Source organism: Heteronotia binoei, chromosome 21 (assembly GCF_032191835.1).
Source record: "Heteronotia binoei isolate CCM8104 ecotype False Entrance Well chromosome 21, APGP_CSIRO_Hbin_v1, whole genome shotgun sequence".
Taxonomy (NCBI): domain Eukaryota; kingdom Metazoa; phylum Chordata; class Lepidosauria; order Squamata; family Gekkonidae; genus Heteronotia; species Heteronotia binoei.
This window is the reverse complement of record NC_083243.1, coordinates 53,499,255-53,524,887: the sequence shown is the minus strand read 5'-3', so window position 1 is coordinate 53,524,887 and position 25,633 is coordinate 53,499,255. Positions and strand designations below refer to the sequence as shown.

General features: G+C 43.1%; 1 protein-coding gene across 1 annotated transcript in view; it reads right to left on the bottom strand.

Moving 5' to 3' along the window:
* The window catches only part of LTBP2 (latent transforming growth factor beta binding protein 2), a 178,858-nt gene extending 155,562 nt beyond the window's left edge, over positions 1 to 23,296 (bottom strand). The window contains exons 1-2 of the mRNA XM_060261626.1: positions 22,326 to 23,296; positions 8,495 to 8,565 (exon numbers count right to left, since the gene is read on the bottom strand). Coding sequence (XP_060117609.1) covers positions 8,495 to 8,565; positions 22,326 to 22,852 — 598 coding nt within the window. The 5' untranslated portion in view covers positions 22,853 to 23,296. The remainder of the gene's footprint in view (positions 1 to 8,494; positions 8,566 to 22,325) is intronic.
* Positions 23,297 to 25,633: the final 2,337 nt, after the last annotated feature.

Here is a 25,633-nt window from a genome sequence, read left to right as displayed (position 1 = left end):
AGGTTTATATTTTTGAGAGAGACTCATTTAACTACACATTACACCATTTCTGGATCCACTTTGGGTCCTGTTAAAGGAAATGTGTACTGGGGTGTCCACTTTGAAACTTAATTCTCAAGTACATGAGGGTCTGATTTGGATCAGGACTATAGTATGCAACTAGAGGGGGCTTAAGCGTCTCCACCCCTTATTTGTTTCTCAAAGAGCCACTGTTTGCCTCCTTAGAAAAATATACATTTACCAGTGGGCAACCTTTAGGTTTCCCTTTGAGGCAAAGGCTACCCTGGGATGTTTCATGCTGGGAAAATGGCATGCAGAGAAGATTTAATCCCTCTACTCTAACATATCACATCCCAATCCAAACTCAGCCCCCAGAAGCCTGTGAATCAAGTTTTAAAAACCACAGGGAGCACAAACATGAAACTTCCAGTGCACAACTGATTTGACATGACCCACAGAGGACCCAGAAACAGTGTAATGTATAGTTAGGCCTTCAGTCATAAATTAAACCTGGATGGAATTCTTTCAGCCTCTGTTACAGACAGTAGAACAACTGAAAACACATGGTGCTTAAATAGTGACAGAGGGCCAAACTAATGTGATGTTGGAGTTCTGTCATTAGAATTCCTGAGGTATACAGTTCATCTCTAGGCTACAGAGATCAGTTCCCCTGGAGAAAATGGATGCTTTGGAGGGTGGACTCCGAAACATTACACCAGCTGAAGTCCCTGTCCTCCCCACATTCCACCCTCAAATATTCAGGATTTTCCCAACCTGGATCTGGATCATGCTAGTGGACATAGAGGACCTGGCAACCCTAAACTGGTCTGATGTATGCACCTGGCAGGAGACTGGGGAGGTTGGGACTTGAGGGGGGCATTTCTCCAATGGTATGGCATCACTTTTGGGATGAATTCAGAAGTGATATCATTTTGTTGGCATGAAGTTCTAAGATTCACTAGAAAGTCTATGGTTGAACTATAGAGTTTCCAGTGAATTAGTACCATGTTAATGCAATGTCACTTTGAAGTTTGCTCTGGAAGGAGAAATTCCAGCCTCCAGTAGGGACCTGAGGATCCCCCAGAATTACATTTCATCTCCAGACTATAAAGATCAGTTCCCCTGGAGGGCAGACTTTACGTAGCGTACCCACTGAGATCCCTGCCCTTAGGCTTCACCTCCAAATCTCCAGGAATATCCCAACCGGGAGCTGGCACATCTAACCCCACCCCCATCCCCTGCTGGTGACCAGGGGAGACCTGACAACCCTATCTGGCTATTTTCTCCAGCTGAACTGATCTCTGTTACCTGGAGATCAGTTGTAATCCCAGGAGAACTCCAGCAACCACCTGAAGGTTAGCAACCCTAATTACAACTGATCTCCAGATGACAAAGATCAGTTCCCATGGAGAAAATTGCTTGCTTTGAAGGGTAGATGCTATGGCAGGTGTGGCCAAACTGCAGCTTGGGAGCAACGCTCCCTCTAAGCTGTGGAGTCTTGTGAGCAAAAATTCTACTTTGTGAGCTACTGGCATTAAAGTTGTGAGCTACCCCATAAAATAGTTTCCTCTGGGGCCATTGTTCCTAAGCTAAGACAAAACAGTGAACTAGCTCTCATACTAACTCAGTTTAGAGGGAACACTGTTTGGGAGCCACATGTGGCTCTTTGACACATATCATGTGGCTCTCGAAGCCCCCACTACCCTGTTGGCCAGCTTGGAGAAGGCATATGTCTCTTTAAATAACTTCTCCAAGCCAAATGGATGCTTGGAGAATGCATTTAATGTTAAAGTTGCTTTCTTTCCACCTCTTCCACCTTCCTCCATCAATTTACTTTATTTCCATCTTCCTTCCTTCCTTCCTTCCTTCCTTCCTTCCTTCCTTCCTTCCTTCCTTCCTTCCTTCCTTCCTTCCTTCCTCTTCCTCCTTTCTCTTTCTCTCTCTCTTTCTCTCCTCCCTCCTGTCTAAAGTTAAATGTGTTCTCCAAGTCCAGCCCCATTGCCATGTAGACCAGCTAGCTTGGCTCAGAGAAGGCATTCGTCTCTTTAAATCCATTCTCCTTGAAGGCACTTTTTTCTTTAAACCCTTCTCATATTGAGGAAGCTTGCCAAAACTTGCCAAAATATTTCATTTTCAAGAAAAATTTCAGGAAACGATATAATAATTCAGTGTATTACCAGCAAAGATTAGTTAAAAACTGAAATAAATAAGATGTTGTGCCAGCAGCTCTATGTGACAATGGTCACATTCAACAGCCAGTTTCCTTATCACTACCCTTCCAGGAAGCCCCACCAAACAATGGGCACATCCACAAACCTATTGCCCTTTCACCACACCCCCTCCAGCCTAGAAATAGCAGCTCTCCAGCAGCCCTGGCCTCACTCAATGCACAGCAGCCAAGAAGGTCAGAGCGCCTGCTCCGGCTGCAACGCCACTGAGGATGCTCTCCGCAGCCGAGAACAAAACGTCTGGAAGAAAAACTTTTTCCAGTAGAACACGGCACTTGAGCCCGAAAGATTCTACAAACCCTAATGATGTTACCAGCCGTGAAAACCTGAAATCTTTGATAGCTCTAGGCTGCTTTTATTCTTACCTGATGTGCTCTCTCTCTCTGAGACTGATTCCCCACTAGCCTTGTTCCAGTCTTGTTGCTCTTTTTCCCATGGCGCTTCTGCTGGATTTTGCACAAGCCACCCCAGGGCAGCGTGTTGCCCCATCTCTTTTCAAGTTCCCTCTGCAGCAGGCAGGAGGGAAATGGGTTTCTGCCTGCAGCAGAGGGAACTTGAAAAGAGGCAGGGCAACTCGCCACCCTGGGACAGCTTGTGCGAAATCCAGCAGAAGCACTGCAGGACAGGGCAGGATCGGGGCGGGGGGGCAGAGGGGGGTGCTTGCCCCGGGCACCAGCGGAGGGGGGAGCACCAAATTGGGTATGGAGTCCATTGTATTCTATGGGACCATAAGATAGAATGGCCTATAAGGGGGCGCCATTTTTTTAATTTTGCCCCCCCCCCTCAAAAAACATGTAGATCCGGTCCTGCTGCCGGAAAGGGAGCAGTGAGACCAGAACAAGGCTAGTGGGAAATATCTGTGTGTGTGTGTGTAATAATATATAATTGCACAGTGAATTGGACATCCATGTCTTGTGGCTCTCAAACATGAGATGTTTATTCTATGTGGCTCTTACATTAAGCAAGTTTGACCACCCCTGTTCTTTGGCATTATACTCCACTGAGGTCCCTTCTCAGGCTCCAAGGCTTCCATTTTCTCCCCAGTCCAGTCCTTGAACTAGAGGATGGCCTGGGTCTGCTGTGGGGCTAATGGAGGCAGGTGTGTGTGTGTTGGACTGGAGGGCTGCTTGGAAGGGACCTCACCATCCAAAACAAAAATTCTGTACAGTTTCACCCCTTCACACACCAGAAACTGGTCTCTGTAGTCTGGAGATCAATCATAATTTTGGGAGAACTCCATCCAGCCTCCCTTGAGACTGGTAATTCAAACTGTGATTAAATCACACTCTCTGACATCCTTTAATAACATTGAACAGGTATGTGCAAAATCCCTTGTTGATACTTGCAGTCTGTATGCATTCATATGAAGCTACATAGAATGTACACAATCACTGAATCACTGGTGTTTGTACACATTCACCAACCAACAAGGATAAACTAGATGTGATGACACCCTGCCAGCTCTCCTGCTATATTGGGAGACCTCCTGGCAGCAATCCCTGATTCCCCGCAGCACCCCAATATGAAGTGAAAATTTCTGTTATAAGCTATTTTGGGCCCCCATTGGGGTGAAAGGAGAGGTATAAGAGAACTAAATAAATAAATGTGCATGGCTTCCACATCAACTTCACACATTGCCTAGGCAAAATATTAAAAATACCATTCAATGTACACATTATCTGATCAAAACTGTCCACTTGTGCATATTTTCCAGCATCCCTTGTTCATATCATGCAGTCTTCATTCTAGAGTTCCATTATAAATTAAACAGGTTAGTGATTCTGACTATGTCTTTTGTCTACTAGAATCTGAAAACACTGAGTAGCACAAAGGATAGATTTTCTGTTCACTCATGCTGGTGAACAAACGCTCTCCCAGACAGCACAGAACAGTGGGCTGGATTCAATGTATGTGTTAGATCCGTCCAAAGGTGATACATCTGATTGTGATACATCCATGACAGGCATGATACCTTTTGTGAACAAAAGGGCATTTTCCGTGCCCCTCCCCCCCGCCAGTACTGAGGGGAACCTGGCAACCCTATCTGTGAGTGGAAAAACACTTTGGATCCAACTCAAAACAATGGTTTCATGCTCTTCTACATCAAAAATTCTAAAACCCCATTCTGGGCAGCAGGCTGGAGTTGTTCAGGCAGGTTGCTGCAAGTGGATCTAGGAACATCACAAGCAGCAAGTGCTGAATTTGAAGGCTTGTAACATTCAATAATTCTTCTGTGGTTTCAGAGGGTTGTAGCATTCAGAAACTTAAAAGCATAACTCAATGAAAAGGTTAGGAAAACTAACTAGCAACCAATGGGCTCCCCTGATTTACAGTGTAATTAATTGCATCGCTGAATTTCTAGCTCATATGGTTAATGATGTCATCAGAACCCTCCATGGGACTATTTCATTGTAAATCACTCCACTCTGTCCTTATTCCTATAAATATACTGAAGGAAAACTGCCTTGCAGGAGGCCCCAGTTTACGAGATCCCATGTTTAAAATTACAGAGGAATTGCTGAAGTAATAACCTAAGAAGGGAAGAAATTTCTCCCAAGAGAGGTCTCATGAAAGTTATAAAGAGGGGTCACAGGTATTTAGAGTCAACTAGTTCAGAGTAAAATCTTCTACTTGAACCTCTTTAAAAGATCAATTCTCAGAGAAGTAACTAATTGGCAACAAAACAAAGACCTAAGATCTCTTCTATTCTATCCCTTCAATGGAGTCCTTCTGCCCAGAGCCAGATTAACAATTAGGCCAAGTAGGCACTGGCCTATGGGCCCCCATGACTTTAGGGGCCCCAGGCTGGCTCCCCACCCCCAGTTTTTTCCCCTGCTTGCAGCCCCAGCCTGCACGCACTGCCAACAACTGAGCTGCTCTTTGCCAGACTTGCCTGGTGTGGTTGCTGCTGGCGTTGTTGCCAAGTTTGCCTCTCTCTGCTTCTCCCCTTTTGAGAAGGTGCTTGCAGGCTGCAGTGGGGGCGGTGGGTGGTGGGGCGGGTGCTCAGATAATTTGCAAGGGGCCCCCTTAGATTTCGACTGCCATGGGGCCTTCACAGGGTTTAATCCAGCACTGCTGCTACCCAATGAAAGATGGATTATCACATCCCTCCTTCTCCCAGTGCAGCCTTTTAACCAGTTTTAATGAACTAATGGTTATTCTGGAACCAATCAGATGTATCACTTTGTCAAAAAACTGTCCAGGTAGTCATATGACCTCTTCTTTGTTTGAAAACCCCTGCCTCTGCTCCTATGCTTGTGGATGAATATGTCAGGGGCCAGGGCAAATTAACCCCCCCACACAAGAAATAAAACTTTCCACTCCCCTCCACACACACACATGCAAAGTTGCTAAATTATGTGTGTGGGGGGGGGTGTACATTCTTGCTCTGTGTGGATTATGCCATCCATGCTGGTCCTGATTCCCCAAGGCTGCCATGTTTGATTCAACAGGAGTTCACTGTGAGCTTTGCATCAATTGTGAGCTCAGGACACAGTTTCATAGAAAGAGACTTTCCACTGGCCACCTGTGCTTCCCATCATCATTCCTTCAGGCAGCATGAGAAAAAAAAATAACTGCTGTCATGTGCAACATAACATAACTTTTGGGGAAATCCAGAAGCAATGGTTTTAGGAATCACCTGAAACTTTATGGTATCACCATAGAGTTTCTGGAGAACCCTAGGGTGATGTTGATCTCATCATCTGTTTCATAAGAACATAAGAGAAGCAATGTTGGATCAGGCCAATGGCCCATTCAGTCCAACACTCTGTCACACAGTAGCCAAAAACCAGGTGCCTGGAACCTGGAAGTAATGTCATATTGTGTGCTATGATAGCACAGCCCCATATCCCTGCCCTCCCACCTCTAGCTGGACTCCAACCATTGTCCAGCAACCCTACAGGACATCACATTGACACTACAGCATGTCTCAGTGCAGCTTGAATAGCTAGTACTGCCGCTAAAAGCCACTATAAGCCACTTAAAGCTATTGTGCAGCAGGAAACCAGACATGACTCACCAGTGCTGTATGTGGCCTCATGGCCACTACAGACTCAGCTCCATGGTATTCTTACCCATGGGCTGGATCCTGAGATTTCCTTCTACCAATGAAAAGCTTTCTGTTCTCTTCTTCTGTTCCAATGAACAAAAGGTTCCTCATTTATTGGAAGAAAACTTCCAGATCAAATTATGGACTATAACTAAAAGGCAGAACAGCAGACAGCCTTATCCCACTTCCAAAAGTCAAAATTCCAAAGCAGCTATGGTGACAAAAGTATTCTATGATGACAGTATGGCACATCTATAAGATCCTCTTTCCAAGCCATACTCTCTTTGTACCCTGCATACAGAGGTGAGATTAGGCTGGGTTTGCAATGGGAAACCTCTACGGTCATCACGTCAGGGTTGGGAAATTCCTGGAGTTGGGAGTGGAGCCTAAAGAGGGTGAGATTTGGTGAAGGGAGGGACCTTAGTGTGGGTATAATGCAATAGACTCCAGTCTCCAAAGCAGCCATTTTCTTCAGAGGAACTGATCTCTGTCACATGGACATTAATTCCAGGATATCTCCAGACCCCACTTGGAAGATGGCAAACCTGGAGACCTCCAAGCCAGGCCTTTTGTTACTCAACATAGTTCGACAACCATAGAGTTTTGGGTGAATCCTAGAACATTACCCCAGAACAAAGATGTTGTTTCCAAATTTTCCCTGGAGATCACCCACCAAATTCTCTTGGTAGGCTGCCATCATCAGCTGGTAAGCCTTGGTTGTGGCAACTAAAGAAAGGGCTTTTTCAGTGATAACACCATGTCTGTGGAATGCCTTCTAACTTGAGGTTTAACTGGTACTTTCCCCTCTTTACTCTTCTTTAGGCATCACACCAAAATATTTATTTTTACCCAGGCTTTTAACAGAGGGATTCCACCTTTTTAAAGCTTTTTTTTGTGATACAGTTCTAGCTCAATAATTGTTTTATGAATAACATTTTAGGTGGCTGAATCTTGTTTGATGCTATTTTTATGCCTTGGCTTATTATTATGGATTGTTTATTATTTTGTGCTGCTGTTCTTAGCATGATAGTTTTTATGAGATCCCCTGAGTGGGTCCCTGAACAGGAGGTATATAAATTTAAAAAAAATAAAATGGTATTATTGTGCTATATGAGCCCCATGGCACAGAGTGGTAAGCTGCAGTACTGCAGTCCAGGCTCTGCCCACAACCTAAGTTTGATCCCAGCAGAAGCTGGGTTCAGGTAACCTGCTCAAAGTTGACTCAGTCTTCCATCCTTCTGAGGTCCCAGTTTGCTGTGGGGTAACGTATAGATGACTAGGGAAGGCAATGGCAAACCATCCTGTAAAAAGTCTGCCTTGAAAATGTCGTGATGCAACATCACCTGAGCATTGGAAACAACTGGTGCTTGCACAGGGGACTACCTTTACCTTTATTATTGTGCTAGTACCCCTAAATAGAGGGAATGGTTCATCCTGGATCTGCCTTGCTTATTTGCATACATCCTTGGAAACCAATTACTTTGGATAACAGCACATTGACTTAAATGAGACATTGATTTTGAATACATTCTGACTGAAGAGATGTACCTATTCATGCCTGGAAACCACTTGTGGAACACTTGCAATGCCATTCTAAGCAAAGCCGCACCATTCAAAGCGCATTGACTTCTTTGGGCTAAGAAGAATACAATCATGCCATTCTGCTTAAGATAGCACCGTTAGATGGTGCCCACTCTCTCTTCAAATTTTTCTTTTTAAAAACCCTTTCCCACAAAGCCTTTGGTTTTGCCCCTTAGTCTTCATCACCAGCCAATGGTTCATCACTAGCTTCTGTGGATTTTGAAGGGTGCAACTCTACTTAGTTGCAAAGTAAATCAGTATAACTACAGAATTTGCTTACATCAATCTTTTCCCTCTCATAGTATCTCTCTGCCTCTCCCTTGCCCACCTTTCCTCCCCCCCCCCCACCACCATCATCCCTTCGTCTTCCCCTAGCACCAACAGAAAGAGGCGGGGCAAGCAGAATCTTGCTTGCTGCGGGAAAGAGACGGAGCAAATCAGAGCTCCACGGCAGCTTGTGCAAAATCAGACAGAAGCGTTGGTGGGGAGGGCTCCAAGACCAGAACAAGCCTAGTGAGAAATTGGTTTAAGTTTTGTTTTTGGTTGCTGTTGTGTCAGCCTGTAAAATGCATTGCCCACAAAGAGTGCTGTGCAAATGATGATGGTGTTTTTTTAAAAAAATTGTTGTACTCACGTTTAATGCATCGGTTTGTTCCTGGAGCTGTTGTCCATCCTGAGCAACACTGTCCCCCACAAACATTTGGCCTATGAAGTCAAAAACAGCAAAGTTAGGAAATAAATGTTTGGTGCTTCTGGAATCAACACCTGTTCATTCAGCTAATGCTGTGTCCTTACAAGATACAAGCTATCTTTCAATCCATACAAGGCAGTGTGGCTTTTGGGCATTTGGGCAAGTCCAGGGACTAGTTATTTCGGGATGTGGGAGCACTGCTTCCTTACTTTCAGTACCCACAGGCCAAACTTACAGGGTGTTCTAGTCCATATCGGTGCCCCACAGGTTCCATCAGCTGATACAGAGTAATGCAGGAAAAAACATGACTTTTACAAGCCAGACCTCTAGCTTGCTATTATGAGCATAAGGATGTGCAAAGAAAATAGTCTTTCTTTTGGACACTTTCCTTGTGCTCACTTTTGTATACAAGGCGAAAACAGAAATGTAGGAAGCTGCAATATCTTTGTGTGTGTGTGTTATATGCCATCCAGTCACTTCCTGCTTAGGATAACTCTATGAATAAACAACCTTCAAAATGCCCTATCATTAACAGCCTTGCTCAGAAACAATAAGGTAACAGAAGAAATTCTCAGTTGTATCAAGATGCAGTGGGAGGCTGGACAGCTAATTTTAAAAACGAACTTATTTCCCTTGTTGCAGGACCAATAGCTGCAGTGGAAAGGCCATTGCACAGCTGGTATTGTAGATTCACTGTGGCACATAAACAGGGCAAATCAAGGAAAAATAAGGGTTAAACCTGGCAGTACAGTGTGGCTGATCTATGTATTTAAAGCCGCATTAGCCACAACCGCATAGGGAGTAGAGGCTGGATTTAAGGGGTGAGAGGAGCTGAACTCTCCAGCCTCCCCCATTTTTCTTGACCCAAGCCTCTCTGCAGACCCTCTTTTTTTTTGCTGTTGCCTGACTTGTTGTATAGTATCAGCATCTAGTAGAAATCTGTCTGGAGATAAAGGCTGCAGGGAAATTAGCCCTAAGAGTTCAGCTTCTGTCACCTATGTACCCATTTGCTACTTAAACGGAACTCTCACTCTTTTCTGTCTGTGTGACTGTGGCAAATGTGGGTTTAAACAATCCTTTATAGCATCTAGTTATCCCTTATAAAGTATGTGTAAGGAAGATAGATGGGTAGGAGTACTATATTTTGAAAAGCAAAAAAAGACAGATTTCCCAACTGACTACTTCACTATATGACAAATCTCATTTTAGATAGATCCAGGTAGTTAAATCTCATTTTAAATACCCCTACTATTTAATTGCTAATTTGAAATATGCCTAGCCTCCTAACCCAAAAAAAGGACATTTTGAACATTTTCATCAGTTTTTTTAAAGAGCCCAAGAGAGCGTGGACCCTTCCCCCCCCCCCCCAAAAAAAAGAGGGCATGTCCTCTAAAAAGAGGATATCTTGTAATCCTATGATGGCACTTCCAACAGGCTCGGGGGGAAATACTCTGTCTTTTTAAGAGAGGCATACTGTGTGGAAATAGACATTTTGAAGCTTTTCACAGCAAGTAGGTAAATAACATCACCAGGTAAAAAGCATCCCGTTAAACCTCCATTAAAGAGACAGAACACTTCTCTCCAAACCTGTTAATAATCCTAGCAGACACATCACAATCTGGGTCATGGTTTCCATGAGGCTATCTGGCACTTTTGATCATGAATCCTCATTAACATTCTCTGCCTTCCTGGAGTAAAGAGCTATATCTTCTTGACCTGGATTTAATATACTAAACGACACCAAAATCATTATGTGTGATCCAGAACTCATGACATATTCCAACCTAATGGGTGTTTCCTTAAATAGCTCAGAGAATAAATTCCTGTGCTGATGTGTAGTTTGTTAGAGTGTATATTTAACACTGCTGACAACATACTCCCACCTATGTGTTCCCCAAGCCAAATGTGTTACAGCAAAAAGTGTAATAGCTTCCTATTCCTCCCCAAGGGTTTGTTAACTGGACTTTTGCAAAACTGCTGAAAACGACAGCAAGGGGGGGGGGACAGATTTCCTATTCCTGCCTCAAATTATTGGAACAATCTGATGGTGGTTCCTGCAGATGAGACCACTCACCCTGCTAAGAGAACAGTTCTGGCTATAAACCAAACCTGCAATTCCTGATGGGATAAACTTCAGAACCATGGCAAATATAATTCCCACTGCACTCTCCTAGTCATACACAGCTTGTTCACATTAAATGAAAATGTATATTGCCAACACCTGGTTACCTTCCCTGGAAATTTTTTTTTAAAAAAAACTCGTAGCTTCAACTTTCTTGCCTTAAGGCAATTTCAAAAACTTCTGATAAAGGAGGCACACTTTTCCTGGGTTAGGATTGAAGGAATGCTTCATTTTAAACTCCAAAAGGTTTACTTTTGCACTGTGGAAAGAGTAAGAGTTCTCCATCCACACAAAGAAGACCATTTCTTCTTGCATCTCCATGAGTAACTGTTGTTTGCTTCCTGTTTGGAAGAAAGCAAGCACAGAGCAGTAACTTTTGCATAGACACAGTAGATAGCCTCCTAGGAGGACAAGTAGTTCTGCTGCATCTTTCTTTTGAGAGGTATGGGCTATCCAACGAATCTCAATGTAGCACTGTGTCAGAATTATCCACAAGGGAAGCAGATCAGCAGCAGTCAATGGACCCAACCTCCGAGCAGTGAGTAGAGGCAAGGAGATGCTTACTAGTGTTGCAAGCTCCAGGTTGGGAAATTCCTGAAGATTTGGAGGTGGGACCTTAGGACGATGGGGCTTGGAGAGGGGAGAGACCTCAGCAGGGTATAATGCATAAAGTGCACCTTCAAAGCAACCATTTTCTCCAGGAGAACTGATCTCTAAAGTTGTAATTCCAGGAGATTCCCAGTCCCCTTCTGGAGGCTGGCAACCCTACTTGCACCTTTCATGGCAAGCACTGCATGTGAGTATTGCATTGCATGTACCGGGGTTGGATACCATGGAAGGAGTTGCCGGCTCCAGGTTGGGGAACTCCTGGAGATTTGGGGGTGGAGCCTTGGGAGGATAGGGACCTCGGTGGGGTACAATGCCACAGAGTTCATCCTCCAAAGCACCCAGTTTCTTCAAGGGAACTGATTTTTGTAGTCTGGAGATGAGCTGTAATTCCAGGAAACCCCCAAGTTCCACCTGGAGGCTGGCATCCCTAAGCCACTTCTTCAACAAAACTTTATCATACTTTGCAAACAGATCCCCTGTTCCATCCTTAATCTTCTCATTTTAATAAAACCCTTCTCTCTCTGGCCACCCTGTCTTATCCATCTATTGCAGTTTGCAATCTCTGCTCTAGGAGCTATTAGGGGTGGCTTGTAAAAGTTCTAGCTGTGGCAGGGTTTGACAAATCACAGGCATCGAGTTGCCATGGTGCCTAGAAATTTATTGTGGCGCCTAATATTTTCAGCAATTATTTTATTGTAGTGCCTCTCACCAGTTCTCAGTGGAAAATTCAAAGCTTATTTATTTTGTATTAGAAAGTTTTGTTTCATAACAAAAATAAACGTGCATGAAATCCTTGTCACTGCATTTATTACATGCATATGCAAGCTTCTTTTTGCATCATTCAAAGGCAGTAGATGAACTAATTTCTTAATGAGTTGCTTTCTATACTAGCCCCAATATTCTATGAAATTGAAGTTTTTAAAGCAGTAACTGGTTCATAAGAAACTGGGGAAAAATTAGGCTAGGATTAAAGATTAGTTTTTGGTTGCGGTGATGACAACCAAACTTTACTCCTACTTTTTTTCTGAGGGAATGTACCAGAACAGAGTTCTGGAACCTCTTTACGGAAACAAAATTGTCAAAAAATGTCTAAAAGTTCATGAGGGGCATTGGGGGAGCTTAAAAGTATTTGATCCAACAAAGTATGTTAAGATGTAGTTGTTTCAAGGTCATCATTCAGCTTTAGGCACCAAAAGCAAGACCCCAAAAATAACTAAGAGTTAGTGACATGTCTAAAGTTTGTAAACTGTCTTAAAGTAGGTAAGTCTGCAGCTCATGAAAATAACATTATTTCAAAGAGTCCTGTGTGTTTCATTTCCCTCTTAAGAGCACCTCTTTTTCCAAGAAAAAAGCACTCTGTGTGTGTTTGTGTGTCTGTGTGTGTGTGTGTGTGTGTGTGAGAGAGAGAGAGAGAGAGAACATTTAAATTACAATACACTGCAAAAAGGTTCAGATTAGATTCCATTGTCATAGGAATTAGAAAATATGATCATTAAAATATGAAACCCTGAGTGCTGAAAAATGAGTCCAGCTCCTAAATTTTTGGACTGGCCCCTAGAGCCAAAGAAAATTTGTCAAGGTCTGAGCTATAGATTACTGTTTTAGAGCCCATACATTGCTCCAGATGAACTTCCAAAAAATGTTACACATGAAGCAAACATTCTTCAGAACTGGGAAGACTCATGTTAAGAGCCCCTATTCAAGAAAGGCATGTCATGGAGCATACTGCTCCACTTTTAATTAAACAAAATGTGAGTGGGCAGCCAGATGTATCTGAGGCTTTGGCAATGACTAGGGGCTAGGAAGATGACTAAAGGAACTGTAACTTTCCCTCTGCACAATAACCAACCTTCTGAGCATCTGGTTGCATTTAAACTATTTACTTGACATTTGAGTGGCTTGAATGTTATGTGGTTTTTGTTGCCTTATAAAGAATCCAAAATAAATTCCTGCAGCTTTCAGGACCACAGTGTGTTTACAAGCTTTGAGATCAGTGGTGCTCCAAGGAAAAGCCAGCATCTTAGAAGGGAACAGGGAAGCAGACTCCCACAATTCATGCTGGGCTGTCTTGATGCCATCCGCATCTGTAATTAATGCCTCCCTGCCAGCCAAAATGCAACTCACACTACAGGAGCAAATATAAAATATACATAAAGAAGGCAAGAAATAAGCCTGGTTCTGACAGATCCCTATATAAAGCAAGGGGTAGTAGAATGCGGCAGCTCGCCTGCTCACTGCATCACCTGTACGGGTGAGCATGCGGCCAGTGCTCCACAGCCTGCACTGGTTGCCTATAGAGTGCTGGATCCATTTCAAGGTGTTAGTTCTGACTTTTAAAGCCTTATGCTGCCTGGGACCAACATACCTGCAGGACCGTCTCTTCCTGTATATGCCCCGGAGGTCGCTTCATTCGACCTCCTAAGATAGGCTGACTGTCCCCGGCCCAAGAGATGCCTGTCTTGCCTCTACCAGGACCAGGTCCTTTTTGGTCCTGGCCCCAAACTGGTGGAATCAGCTCCCTATGGAGATCCAGGCCCTACCTGGGTTTTTAGCCTTTTGTAGGGCCTGTAAAACGGAGCTGTTCTGCCAGGTCTTCGAGTGAGGCGGCGGGCATCTATCCTTTAGATCGATTGGCCTCCCCTACTGCACTATTGTACTACCTTACTGTGCAGTACCTGCTGCACTACCTTATTATATTGCCCTTCTGGACTATTTTGTGCACTGAATATTGTAATTGGGTTTTATTATTATGTTGTTGTGATTTTATTATGATTTTTTTATTTATGTTGTACTCCACTCTGAGCCCCTTCAGGGGAATGGGCAGAATATAAATAAATAATAATAACAATAATAATAATTTTAAACACACCAGAATTGGAGATGGTCTTCATCTGGCCTGCCCTTTTTCCAACTTCAACTGCTTTTTAAAATATATTGTTTTTTCCCTGGTGAGGGTTACTTCCAGTCAGAGAGTCTCACAGCAGGTAATGCGAACTTTAAAAATTAGTTGGAGGGAAGCACTGGCAGGTTTTGTTCCCCCTTCCCATGTGGTGCTTCAAATCAGGCCCCCACCCATCCTGTTATTTATAGGGATTCAGCAACAGTGATTCCACACACAGACCTGCTGCTATGATGGCCAGTTTGCCCCACAAATGAGATTACTGATTGCTTTCTTTTGATTTCTTACGGGAATTCAAGTGAGGGTGAAAAAATGCTCAATTTGTGGAACTGATCAGGGGTGTCAAGCTCATTTGTTATGAGGGCCAGATCTGACATAAATGAGACCTTGTCAGGCCAGGCCACGTGTGTCATAAAATGTAATGCCAGGTAAGGGAGATATAAACTTTATAAAGGACACAGAGCAATACAATTAAAGGTTTTTTAAAAAACTTAAAATAAAACATGCTTAAAAGACTAGCACTTTTGCAATATTTTGTTTATTTAGCAGTCTCTGATAACTGACACCTCTTGCTCTGAACTATTGCATCAAAATCTGGAGACAATATATGTGTTGTAGCAATCTTGAGTATGCTGTTCAGGTGGCGAAGAAAGCATCTGCCCAACATCTATCAATTTGGTTGCAGTGTCTGGCAGATGGAGGGGGGGAGAGCAGAAGATTAGTTACCATTGTGATGGATTTCTACTCTTGTTTTTCCACTGACTAAGCAAGTAGCAAACAACAATATCCCACCAAGATCATTAAAGGGACTGCTTGCAATGGACAAGAGACAAGAACAGCATTTAAAGACACACTGCAGCAAATCTATAACTGAGATCAGGACCCCTATATTACAAAGTGCCTCCCCCATGCAAAAAATTTGCTAGTGCTTTAAGAACTCTGTGTAACTACATTAATAATACTAGTGATACTATCTTCATTTATCCCATTGAAGATACAAGAAACACACTAGTTATCCCAGTAAAAAAAATAACAAGCCTAGCAGCCCCGGTTTTTCAGATACCATTAAGTATATTACCTACATATTACTACCCTCTGGCATTAAGTAACAAAAAACTCTGTTGTGCCTGTTATGAAACACAATAGGCATGTTGTGCACATGTGCCCAGACCTAAGTGGGCTCATGACTATGCAAGGAGTAAAGGGTATTATACCGTTATGCGTGCCTCACTTCCCTAAACAGTAAAGTTCCAGGAGTAGTGCTTTACCGGGGTTAGCTCCATTGAGAGGAGAGAGCATTTGGAGACTTTTGATGGTTTTGTAATAGTTGCTTTATTTACACAGGTGGAGGCACAGGTGGAGACACAGAGGCACTCCTACTGGGCAACAGGGCATTAGATCCTCAGAGGGAGAAAGGGAGGAAGGAAGGAAGGGAGTGAGACTCTACTTTCAAGATGCCTCAGCCAACTCCCAGCTTCTCTCTCTCTTTTTTTTAGAATCTCAACTGCACATCTGTTTCTCACAGACACACACCTGCCTGTCCCCTCTTCTTCAGTTAATCAGGAGGCACCCTTCTTTCAAGCCCTGATGAGCACTTGAACAAAACCATTTCCCAACACTCAAGGCCCATTAAGCGGATAGCTACAATCATTAAACTTCAATACCATTCCTTTTGTTATATCAGACAGACTTAGTCACAGTAATCAGAAACACCAAACTCACAATGGCATAAACAGGGAAAGCAAAGAATTCTCTCTGAATGTATTGAATACAGACAGACAATGGACCGTAAAGACTGTCATAAATCTAAAATGTACCTTAGCCCATAGGGGCTTTATAAGCTACTGAGAAATGGTGTTCCCACCCTACACGCTGCAATTCCATGTAAAGAGGGGGCAATGGAGAAATTGATAAAAAGTGATGTTAAAGCCAAGTCTTACTGAATGAAAAACTGGCATGCCATTTGATCTGTGTACTGGGAAAGGCCTTATTTGTAGCTTGCCTAACTGAGAAAATTTAGTGATCCCAGAATATAAATACCTGCAGGGGGACTCCTTAGTGACCTCACAGCCCCGACCCCAAAATTAAGACTGATTATAGAAGAGCCTAATTCCAGCTTTATCCTAGTCCCTAGTTATAGAAATAACAAAATGAATAATGTCACATCGACACCCTCCCTCACTTTATTGCAAATGAGGGGAAGCAGAGCATTAGAAACAAACCTAGTGATGCTCACACAGGAAACACTTTCACAGACACCTCCTGGCATATCAGCACCTCACAAAATGCTGAGAACAAGTTAACATGCTATCTTGACAGCCTAGCATAAGACCAGACTGTAAGGTAGAATCACATAAAACAGCAGAAAACCAACTCAACTTAGAATCACAGCGCTCCCTAGGAGCATATTTAAAAATAGCACTAGTGTTAGGGATACATTCCCAGGCATAGCCATTGGCTATGCTTCTAGAAAGATAGCCATTTTTATCTCCATTGGACTCAACAAAGTAACACAAGAGGTTTAACATTCTTGCATTACACCATGTGAGAAGGTGGGGATTATAAAAAAAATAGTGGCATTAAGCAGTGGCTTGCTGGCTCTTCCATTAGCTGAGACTACAATCATGAAGTCATTAGTTTCAGACATCTCCTATGAATGCCACAGTCCACCCACCTCAGAAGTAATTTCTTGAGGAAAATAATGTAAAGAGGAAATAATTCCCCAACACAATCACCAGACAAAAATAAGACATATTTATTGCTGTTATATGGCCTTGAGAGTCTCGCATAGAAGTATTACTGGTGTGGAATGCTACATTCTTAGAAGTCACATACTCCATTAGGGCTGTAAGATAAAACACAATTACAGAAGCAATAGGTGTCATAGACACTTTATTGAATGTAGGAACGTTGCTGTAAGGGAAGATATACCTTGTTTAGATCCATTATATATGGAGAACAAAGCGCTGATTCAATCAAAGGTCTGGGTTTAAAAAAAAATCATTATTCTTTCTTTTAATATAAAAATTATTGCTATTATATAGTTAGAATTTAAGTCATAAAGATTTCTTGCCCCAGGCATTGTACGTAAGCTTAAACTAGTTTGTCTGAAAAGCCTTTATATCATGAGACAGCAGGTGGATGTGACAGACAGGTGCAAGCATACGATGAAACAAGCCAGTACTGACAGCAGCAAACATAATAGACTTGTCACTCTGACTAGCTGGTAGTGAATGGTTCTGTTTCTAATAGAAATCTCGTCAAAAGAAAGAGTGGGGGAAGTGCAAGGAGTAAAGAACAATGCAGAATTCCTGCAGAGAGCTTGCCTCATGCATACATAACATACCACCATATTTTACTGCCCCACAAAGCTAGTGCCTTCTGCAGTCTGTATATAAAAGCCAGTGATTCAATGTGAAGAGGCTACTGTACACACATCTGGGGTGAACTTAGTTTAAAACCCAGCTCCCTGAAGCTTCTAGTGCTCAACCTGATCTACCTCACAGGGATTTATTTATTTATTATATTTATATCCCGCTCTCCTTTATTGAGCTCAGGGCGGCTAACAACAGTCAACAATTTGATAACAAATTTAAATTATTAAAATAGAACATTATTAAAAGATTAAAACAATTTTAAATACAGTTTCAAATACAATTTCAGATGGCGTTCTGTCTTGTTCAGAATCATTTATGTTAATACCGTGGGATGGCGGATACTACGCACCTCCGTAGATGTTAAGAGCACCTCCAGTTAGTTGTTAAAAGCCTGCCTGCACAGGTATGTCTTGCAAGTCCTGCAGAATTGTGGTAAATCCCGCAGGGCCCTGGTCTCTTCAGGGAGGGCATTCCAGAGGGCTGGCACAGCCATAGAAAAGGCTCTTGTCCTTGTAGTGGTCAGATGGGCATCCTTTAGCTCGGAGATCTTTAACAGATTTAACTAACTTGATCGTAGTGCTCTCTGAGGCTCGTGTGGTCCCGGAGGTAGACAGGTCCAAAGCCATATAGGGCTTTAAAGATCATGACCAGCACTTTGAAATGGGCTCAGAACACCACAGGCAACCAGTGCAGCATCTCCAGTGCAGGTTGGATGTGCGCCCATAAAGACAGCTCCAGTACCAACCTGGCTGCAGCATTCTGCACCAGTTGCAGCTTCTGGGTCTGAGTCAAGGATAGCCCCATGTAGAGGGTGTTACAGTAGTCTATTATCAAGATGACCGTTGCATGGATTACTGTGGCCAAGTCGCTGTGCTCCAGGTATGGAGCCAACTGCCTTATCTGCCTAAGGTGATAAAATGCAGATCTGGCAGTGACTGCCACCTGGGCCTCCATAGATAATGAAGGCTCCAGGAGTACCCCTAAACTCTTGACCCTCGAAGCTGGTGCTAAAGGCACCCCATCGAAGGTCAGTAAAGGGATCTCTCTTCCCAGGCCACCCCAACTTAGGCACAGAACCTCTGTCTTTGATGGATTCAGTTTCAGTCAACTCTGTAAGGTTAACATATGAGCATAAGAACATAAGAGCATAAGAAGGATGCTGTAAGGTTAACATAAGAACATAAGCTCTGCTGGATCAGACCAATGGTCCATCTAGTCCAGCATCCTGTCTCTCTAGGGTTGCCAGGTCTGTGTTGGAAAATACCTGAAGACTTTGGGAGTCGATCCGGGAGAGGGTGGGGTTTGGAGGGAGGCCTCAGCATGGTAGAATGCCATAAAGTCCACCCTTCAAAGCAGCCATTTTTTCCAGGGGAGGGGATCTCTGCCAGCTGGAGATCAGCTGTAAAGTGGGAAATCTCCAGGCCCCACCCGGAGGCAGGCAACCCTATGTCTCTCAAACAGTGGCCAATCAGTTCCTCTGGACAGCCAACAACAGGGCATAGAGGCCAAAGCCTTCCCCTGATGTTGCCTTCTGGGGGCTCAGGGGTTCAAAGACTTAGTGGCCTCAGAATGTGGAGGTTCCCCTCAGTTACCATGGCTAGTAGCTATTGATAGACTTATCCTCCATGAATCTATCTAATCCCCTTTTAAAGCTGTTTATTCCTGTGGCCTTCACTACATCCTCTGGCAGCAAATTCCGCATTTTAATCACTCTCTGTGTAACATGGTATTTCCTTTGGTCTGTCCTTAACCTGCTGCCCAGAAGAACATAATGGAGATGGGGAGAGTGTTGTAAACTCCTTTGGGTCCCCTACTGGGAAGAAAAGCTGGGTATAAATTTGTAAATAAATTTATTAAACTCTAAACACATATACTAGGGATTAAGTCCCATTGAATTTGGGATTTTCTCAGAAATATACATGCATAGGATTGTACTGCAAATATGCTTCATGCATACCTACCTCCTCTATTTCTACTATATATCTGTGACCTTTTTTTACATGTAACAACCTAACAATTATTTCCCTGTTCTCAAAGCATCTTATAGACACCATCCAAGATGACATATCATTCTCTCTGAGGTGATTCTGTCACATGTCTGGATGCACCTTTATGAAAGTTGGTACTAGTTATTGCACTGTATTAGTATTAGTTATTGCACTGAGTAAGAAACAAGTGCCTAAATTCTGTTGGTTGCATTCCTTTGCATGATTAGCAGGTGGCATACGCTAAGTTGCAAACTATTACACAGAATTCTCTTGTTGTTCCCTTTGTGTGATGTGCAAAAAATTCCCTAAAAGCAGTCTTTGAGAACATCTTTTAGAATTGATTTGCCAATCCCAGCTTACTCTGACTCTGTTTCTTCCATACTGCTCATAAGTGCATGACCATTCAAGCTTCCAAAAGCCTGTTGTAAATATTCAAATATATTTGTATTACACACTGATTTTGTAGCATCTTGAGTGGACTGTGGGTTTAAAGGCTGTATCTGCCAGAGTGTCCTTTTCTGGAATGTACATTGAAACAATTCATATTTATATTAACCAGTTCCATTGAGACAACTGAATCCATATCAAGAGCAACATGCACTAATCTTCTACCGATCTTGACATTTCCCTTTCCTTGATGTATCCTGAGATTTAGAACACAATTAGCTTTGTGAATTCTGTCTCTAGAAATTTCTGAAACGCATGCAGCGTGCTTATGCCTGCATGAGACTCTGATGTCACACTACATCGAGGAATTTTTTCCTCTTAATAGGGAAGTCGTTTTAATTGACAGGAGTTGTCACTGACTGACCATGTTTCTATGGATATTTATACACACACACCACACGTGACTGTGTGCCTGCCAAAATAAGAACATCGCTTTTGCTCTCTAGGACTAGATAATGGTATGAACTCTATCTAGCTCCAATGATGACATTTAACATTTGGTATTAAATTAGATCATTAACTAGATATATGGTGCAGTCCTAATAAAAAGATTTACACCCTTCTAAGCCCATTGACTTCAATGGATGTAGAAAGGTGTAGCTCAGTTTAGGATTCATCACCAGTGGAGCATAAATTACTGTTAGTGTTTTTTTCTGTATGCCTGAATGTATGTTCTTGTTTTCCTACATAAACCTTAGTTCTGTTTAAACAGTTCTTTCTTTGCACCTGGGCTGTTCTAAAGCTCTTGCCAATCCAGCAGCCCTAGGGCCAGACTGTAAAATGCAGCACAGTTGCATGAAACCTTAGCCAAATGGCCACTTCTGGGTGGCAAATCATCCTCAGGTGGGGGCAATTGCAACTGAGAAGTGCCACTCTCTCCCTGAATCTCCCCCCCCCCATGCTTATTTAGCCCTCATAGGATTCCAAAATCCTATTTACTTATAAAACACAAATACGGGATTCCATTGGGGGTAAAGTGGTTGCGGATGGCATTTTAAGTAAAAAACCATCAGCAAGAGAAGGGTTACACACCCCTTCATGTCTTCACCCCCCCTCTCATGTCACCTCAGATGCTTCATACCAAAGAAGTGAGCATGGAGGTAATGAGAATACAGTGCATGATTTGGTTCTTCGACAGACGTAGATTACGAAATACATGATTAATATATTACAAAAAGAGGGATAAATAGCGTTACGGAAACTAATTTAAGTTCAGGAAGAAAGATGTATCTAAACCTATACCAGCTTCACTTACAGTTGTGAATCCCCCAGAAACCCTTATATGATTGAGTACAGAGAGGAGGATTGGGTGGTGGCAGCTGTCAGGTACCAACAAGAAAGCCAATTCATTTGGTCTCACTGTTGTGAAAAAGAGTAACCCCATATGATTGTGAGCACCTAGAGCATGAAGATCTGAACCTAGCCTGTCTACATGGCTGTTGCCCATCACTGCTTTTCTTAAATCCACTATTAATCCCTAAAACCACTGCTGTTTCTACAGTTGTGGCACAAATATAATCAGACCCATTCCCACCTCAAAGGGAGCAGCTAAAGCCATAGCACGTTTCCACAGTTCAAGATTAAAGTAGTTCTGACAGGTAAGTCATAAGAAGCACCCTTCAATGAATCAATGTGAAATTGAAAATGGGGCATATGAGAATCCTACTACAAGAAAGACCTAGAAATCTAGTAGCGAAACTGCCACTCACTGCTCAATAAATGTAATAAATGCCTTGACATAAGAATGACTATCAAAAAAGTGCAACACAGTGTGACACCCTTGAGACTGTACATGTGCCAGTACCATGACATATATAGCAAATCACACAGAAAAGAGATCCTTTGATATGCACAAATTGTGCCTGAATACCCTGTGAATATCTCCATCAGGAATTACAGCAGAGACCACAGCATCACACCCACCCTGCTAAATGTGCTCTGTGCCATTCTTATGCACAGACAGCAAATGTAAAGCTGGCTGTTGAGAGTAAAGTTTCTAGTCTACTACTATCACTGGGATCTCCTATGGGAGTAGGAGACAGAACTTAAGCTGAGGAAGGATCATACCTTGTTGGCTGTGTACGGTACAGAAAATTGGAGAGTTACCTAGACACTGATAGGAGATCTGCTTGCAAAAATTTAAGTATGATGCTTGGCTAATTGTTTTTTGCAGTAAAGTGGATAATTTCTGGGCCAACTATAGTGAATATATTCTGAAAATGAGAAGTTGGCTACAAAACTGCAATCAAACTGCTGCTTCAGTGAGGAACAAGAAACTGTCAAATTTCACAAGCACCCTATTAGACAATTGGATCACTGCTTCTACACTTACCCTACCATCCGGCTCCGAGAAATTTGCATTCTTGGTTGTGGCACCGACCGTGATCTGACATTATTTCTGAGCCATTGCTGTGACATGTCCATCCTTTGTCTCTGCTGTGGTGTCCAATTCAGGCTTCTGCCTGGAGCATCAGCTTTTGTTCCGGGGTTGTTGGTTTGGGACCTGCCATTTGTGGAAACAGGGAATCTGTGGTCTGTGGGAACAGATGGTGGTTTTCGGTTTTCCCTTCCTGCCAGGCTTCTCATCCAGGCATTGGGGACTGTATCTGCTTGAGGGGTCACAGGAACATGATCAGTTGCTGCAGCAGGAATGTGTGCCTGGGGCAAATGGAACATTTTATTTGCTGTTCCCAGATTCCCCTGGTTCCGGAATCTCAGTCGAGCTGTCTCTTTATTCCCAGGTTCACTTCTGAATGAAGGTCTTTGATCCAACTGCCCAGCAAAGTCTCTCTGGCAATCACCAACCCACCAAAAAAAAGCTACAGTTAATGGGAGAAGACTCCTCCAGGAGCCCCTCATGGTTTCTGTCTGAGAGAAAAAGCACTGAGTGTAGGACTGATAGTTTCATAAAACTAAAACTACAACTGGAGTTGGGATGGGGAGACAGCTGTGCTAAATTCCTCCAGCACGACTCAAAGTCATTCACATCCTCAGGTAGATATACAGGAGGCTTAATCAGTATCTGCTGCCTAGAAGGGAAGGAGAGCTTAGAGGGGTAATAACCCAGTGAAAGTCTGCCTGGCCAGGCAGGTTCCCCAAAGCTGCAGCAGCAGCAGCAGCTCTCCTACCTTTGAAAGAATGAGAACTCCCAGCCTCGCCTCTCCCCGTCCCCTCTCCCTTGGCTGTCAGAGTTTGTGTTCTGTGTGCAGACAGCTCCAAGCACCTTCTTGCCTGCCTCTGGCACTGGCTGGGTCTGGCGGGGATGGACGGTTTTATTTTTGGAAACCTCCCCCTTTTGTGCCTTTTTGATGCTGACATCGCCCCTCTCCAGAGGACATGGCTCAGCCCCCCTCCTTACAAGAGACATTCCAGCAACACCCACTTTGGCAAAGGGAAACAAATTACAAGAGAGAAATATTAACCCATGAGCAACCAGGGTGTCCCGTCCGGAGCTTGTGCAAGAAGTTTGTTTGCATGCTCTCATGTGCACACAACTCACTGAACAAATCCATTGGTCATTTTCCTGGATGTATACCATGTGCTAAGCTTTATTTGTTTGGTTAAGGTGGAGCCATTGCAGGCATAAATGGACTCTTGCCTCAGGTGATGACAGTTCACCTGCCTGAATGGCTATCTAGGAACCTTTAACAGGAGATGCCAGGGACTGAACCCTTGGCAAAAACATATGAACATATGAAGCTGCCTTATACTGAATCAGAACATATGAAGCTGCCTTATACTGCCTTATACTGAATCCATCAAAGTCAGTATTGTCTTCTCAGACTGGCAGCGGCTCTCCAGGGTCTCAAGCTGAGGTTTTTCACACCTATTTGCCTGGACCCTTTTTTTGGAAATGCCAGGGATTGAACCTGGGACCTTCTGCTTCCCAAGCAGATGCTCTACCACTGAGCCACCGTCCCTCCCATAACATGTGATATACCACTGAGCTCTAGGTCCTGGTTAGGGTGTAGAACACATGAACAGGCAGCTGGACTACTGAAAAAGGAATCCTTTTCTTTGTTTTCATTACAATAGCCAGAAAATGGTAAGTCTGTTAGAGCCACAGCACGCCCCTTTTTACAGCAGGGACATTATTACTCACTAAAGCCTGTCATTCACAAAATCTCTCTGGTGTTCTAATCTGAACTGAGATAACAGAAACAGGTACATATGAATGCCCATCCATGGCTCTCAGTACTAATCATGTAGAAGTGACTTTGCAGGTGTTAAGGGTTGAGATTTCAAGTTATGAACTACGCTAATATTTTTGTATTTTTAACATTTTAACATGTTCTGTTTTCTTTTTTACTTGTGTCTTTTTTCATACATACTCCATTCAGTTTCTTGGCTCGTTTTGCTATAATTTACATTCTAAATACTGATCGTGTGAGGAATATTAAACATGGTTATTAGATCAGGGTGAATCGGCTGTACTGAGTCAATGAATCTTACATAGTTCTGAGAGACCCTAGGGGCCATTTCTTACATTGCGTAGAGGACATAGTTGGATCTAGGGTCCCCAACCTATGCCAGGTGTAACAGTGAGATGTGAGTTGCAGCTTCTCAACCAGTTCCCAAGCATGTAGTGCCCAATTCAGATTGTGTCTGTGGCACACATTAGAGACAGAAATTCAGCCTTTCCTTCTGTACAATTTTTCCCAACCTGAAATCATCCAGAGAATGTTGTTTGGCGCTTTGGGAAAACCCATGCATGACAGGGTACAGAACACATCTCACTGTTTCATGCAGGACACAGGATGGGTGCTGCAATCCCAGTCTGTTTTATCTATATTATCTTAAAAAGGGTCAGCTAGCAGAGCTGAGACAGCGTTTAAAATAAGGAACAGGATCAATATTCTGATATCTAGATGCAAATGGAACTTCTCTACAACAGTCTGGAGGAGGGAAGAACATAATGTTGCCACCTTTTCAGCCTGCTCCTGTGACTTTAACAATGATTTGATCTGCAGGAGTTAGCAGATGGTCTATTTTTATCTAATCTTTCCCACCATGAAAAATTTACCTGCTTATTCCTGCATATTAAATGACTGTTAAAGTCAGATCTACAAAAGCCAGCTGAGAAATTGGTAACCTGCACAGAGCTCAAGATGTTCATCATGTGGCTTGTCTTAATTTTAAACGGTTTTAACTGGTTTAATTGTTCTTAAACTGTTTTGATTGTTTTATTATGTTGGAAGCTGCCCTGAGCCCACTATGGGAAAGGGTGGCCTATAAATCTACAGAAATAAATAATAAATATTATCCACATTTTGGGGAGGAACTTGTAATTTGGCATTCGACCTCTGAACATTGTAGATGTTAGCCTCTCTAAGGTGCACTGTTCCTTCTCCAGTTTCTTCTTTTGCTGCAACAAGTGCTAATTTCTGATGTCTTTTACCAATTCCTCACTAGCAGTTGCTCTGCCCCTAGCCTTCTGCTTTCTGCGGCTCAAGCAATCGATTCCTCACCAGTTGCTGCACAGGCACATTTTGATCTGCAGCTCCCTCCAATTTTCTCAGAGGCTTCCTAGTCTCCAAAAAACAAGATCAAGAAGCCACAAGGAAAATTGGGTCAAAATGCGCCTGCACAGCAACTGGTGGGAAATCAATCGCTTGAGCCATGGAAAGCAGAAGCTCGGGG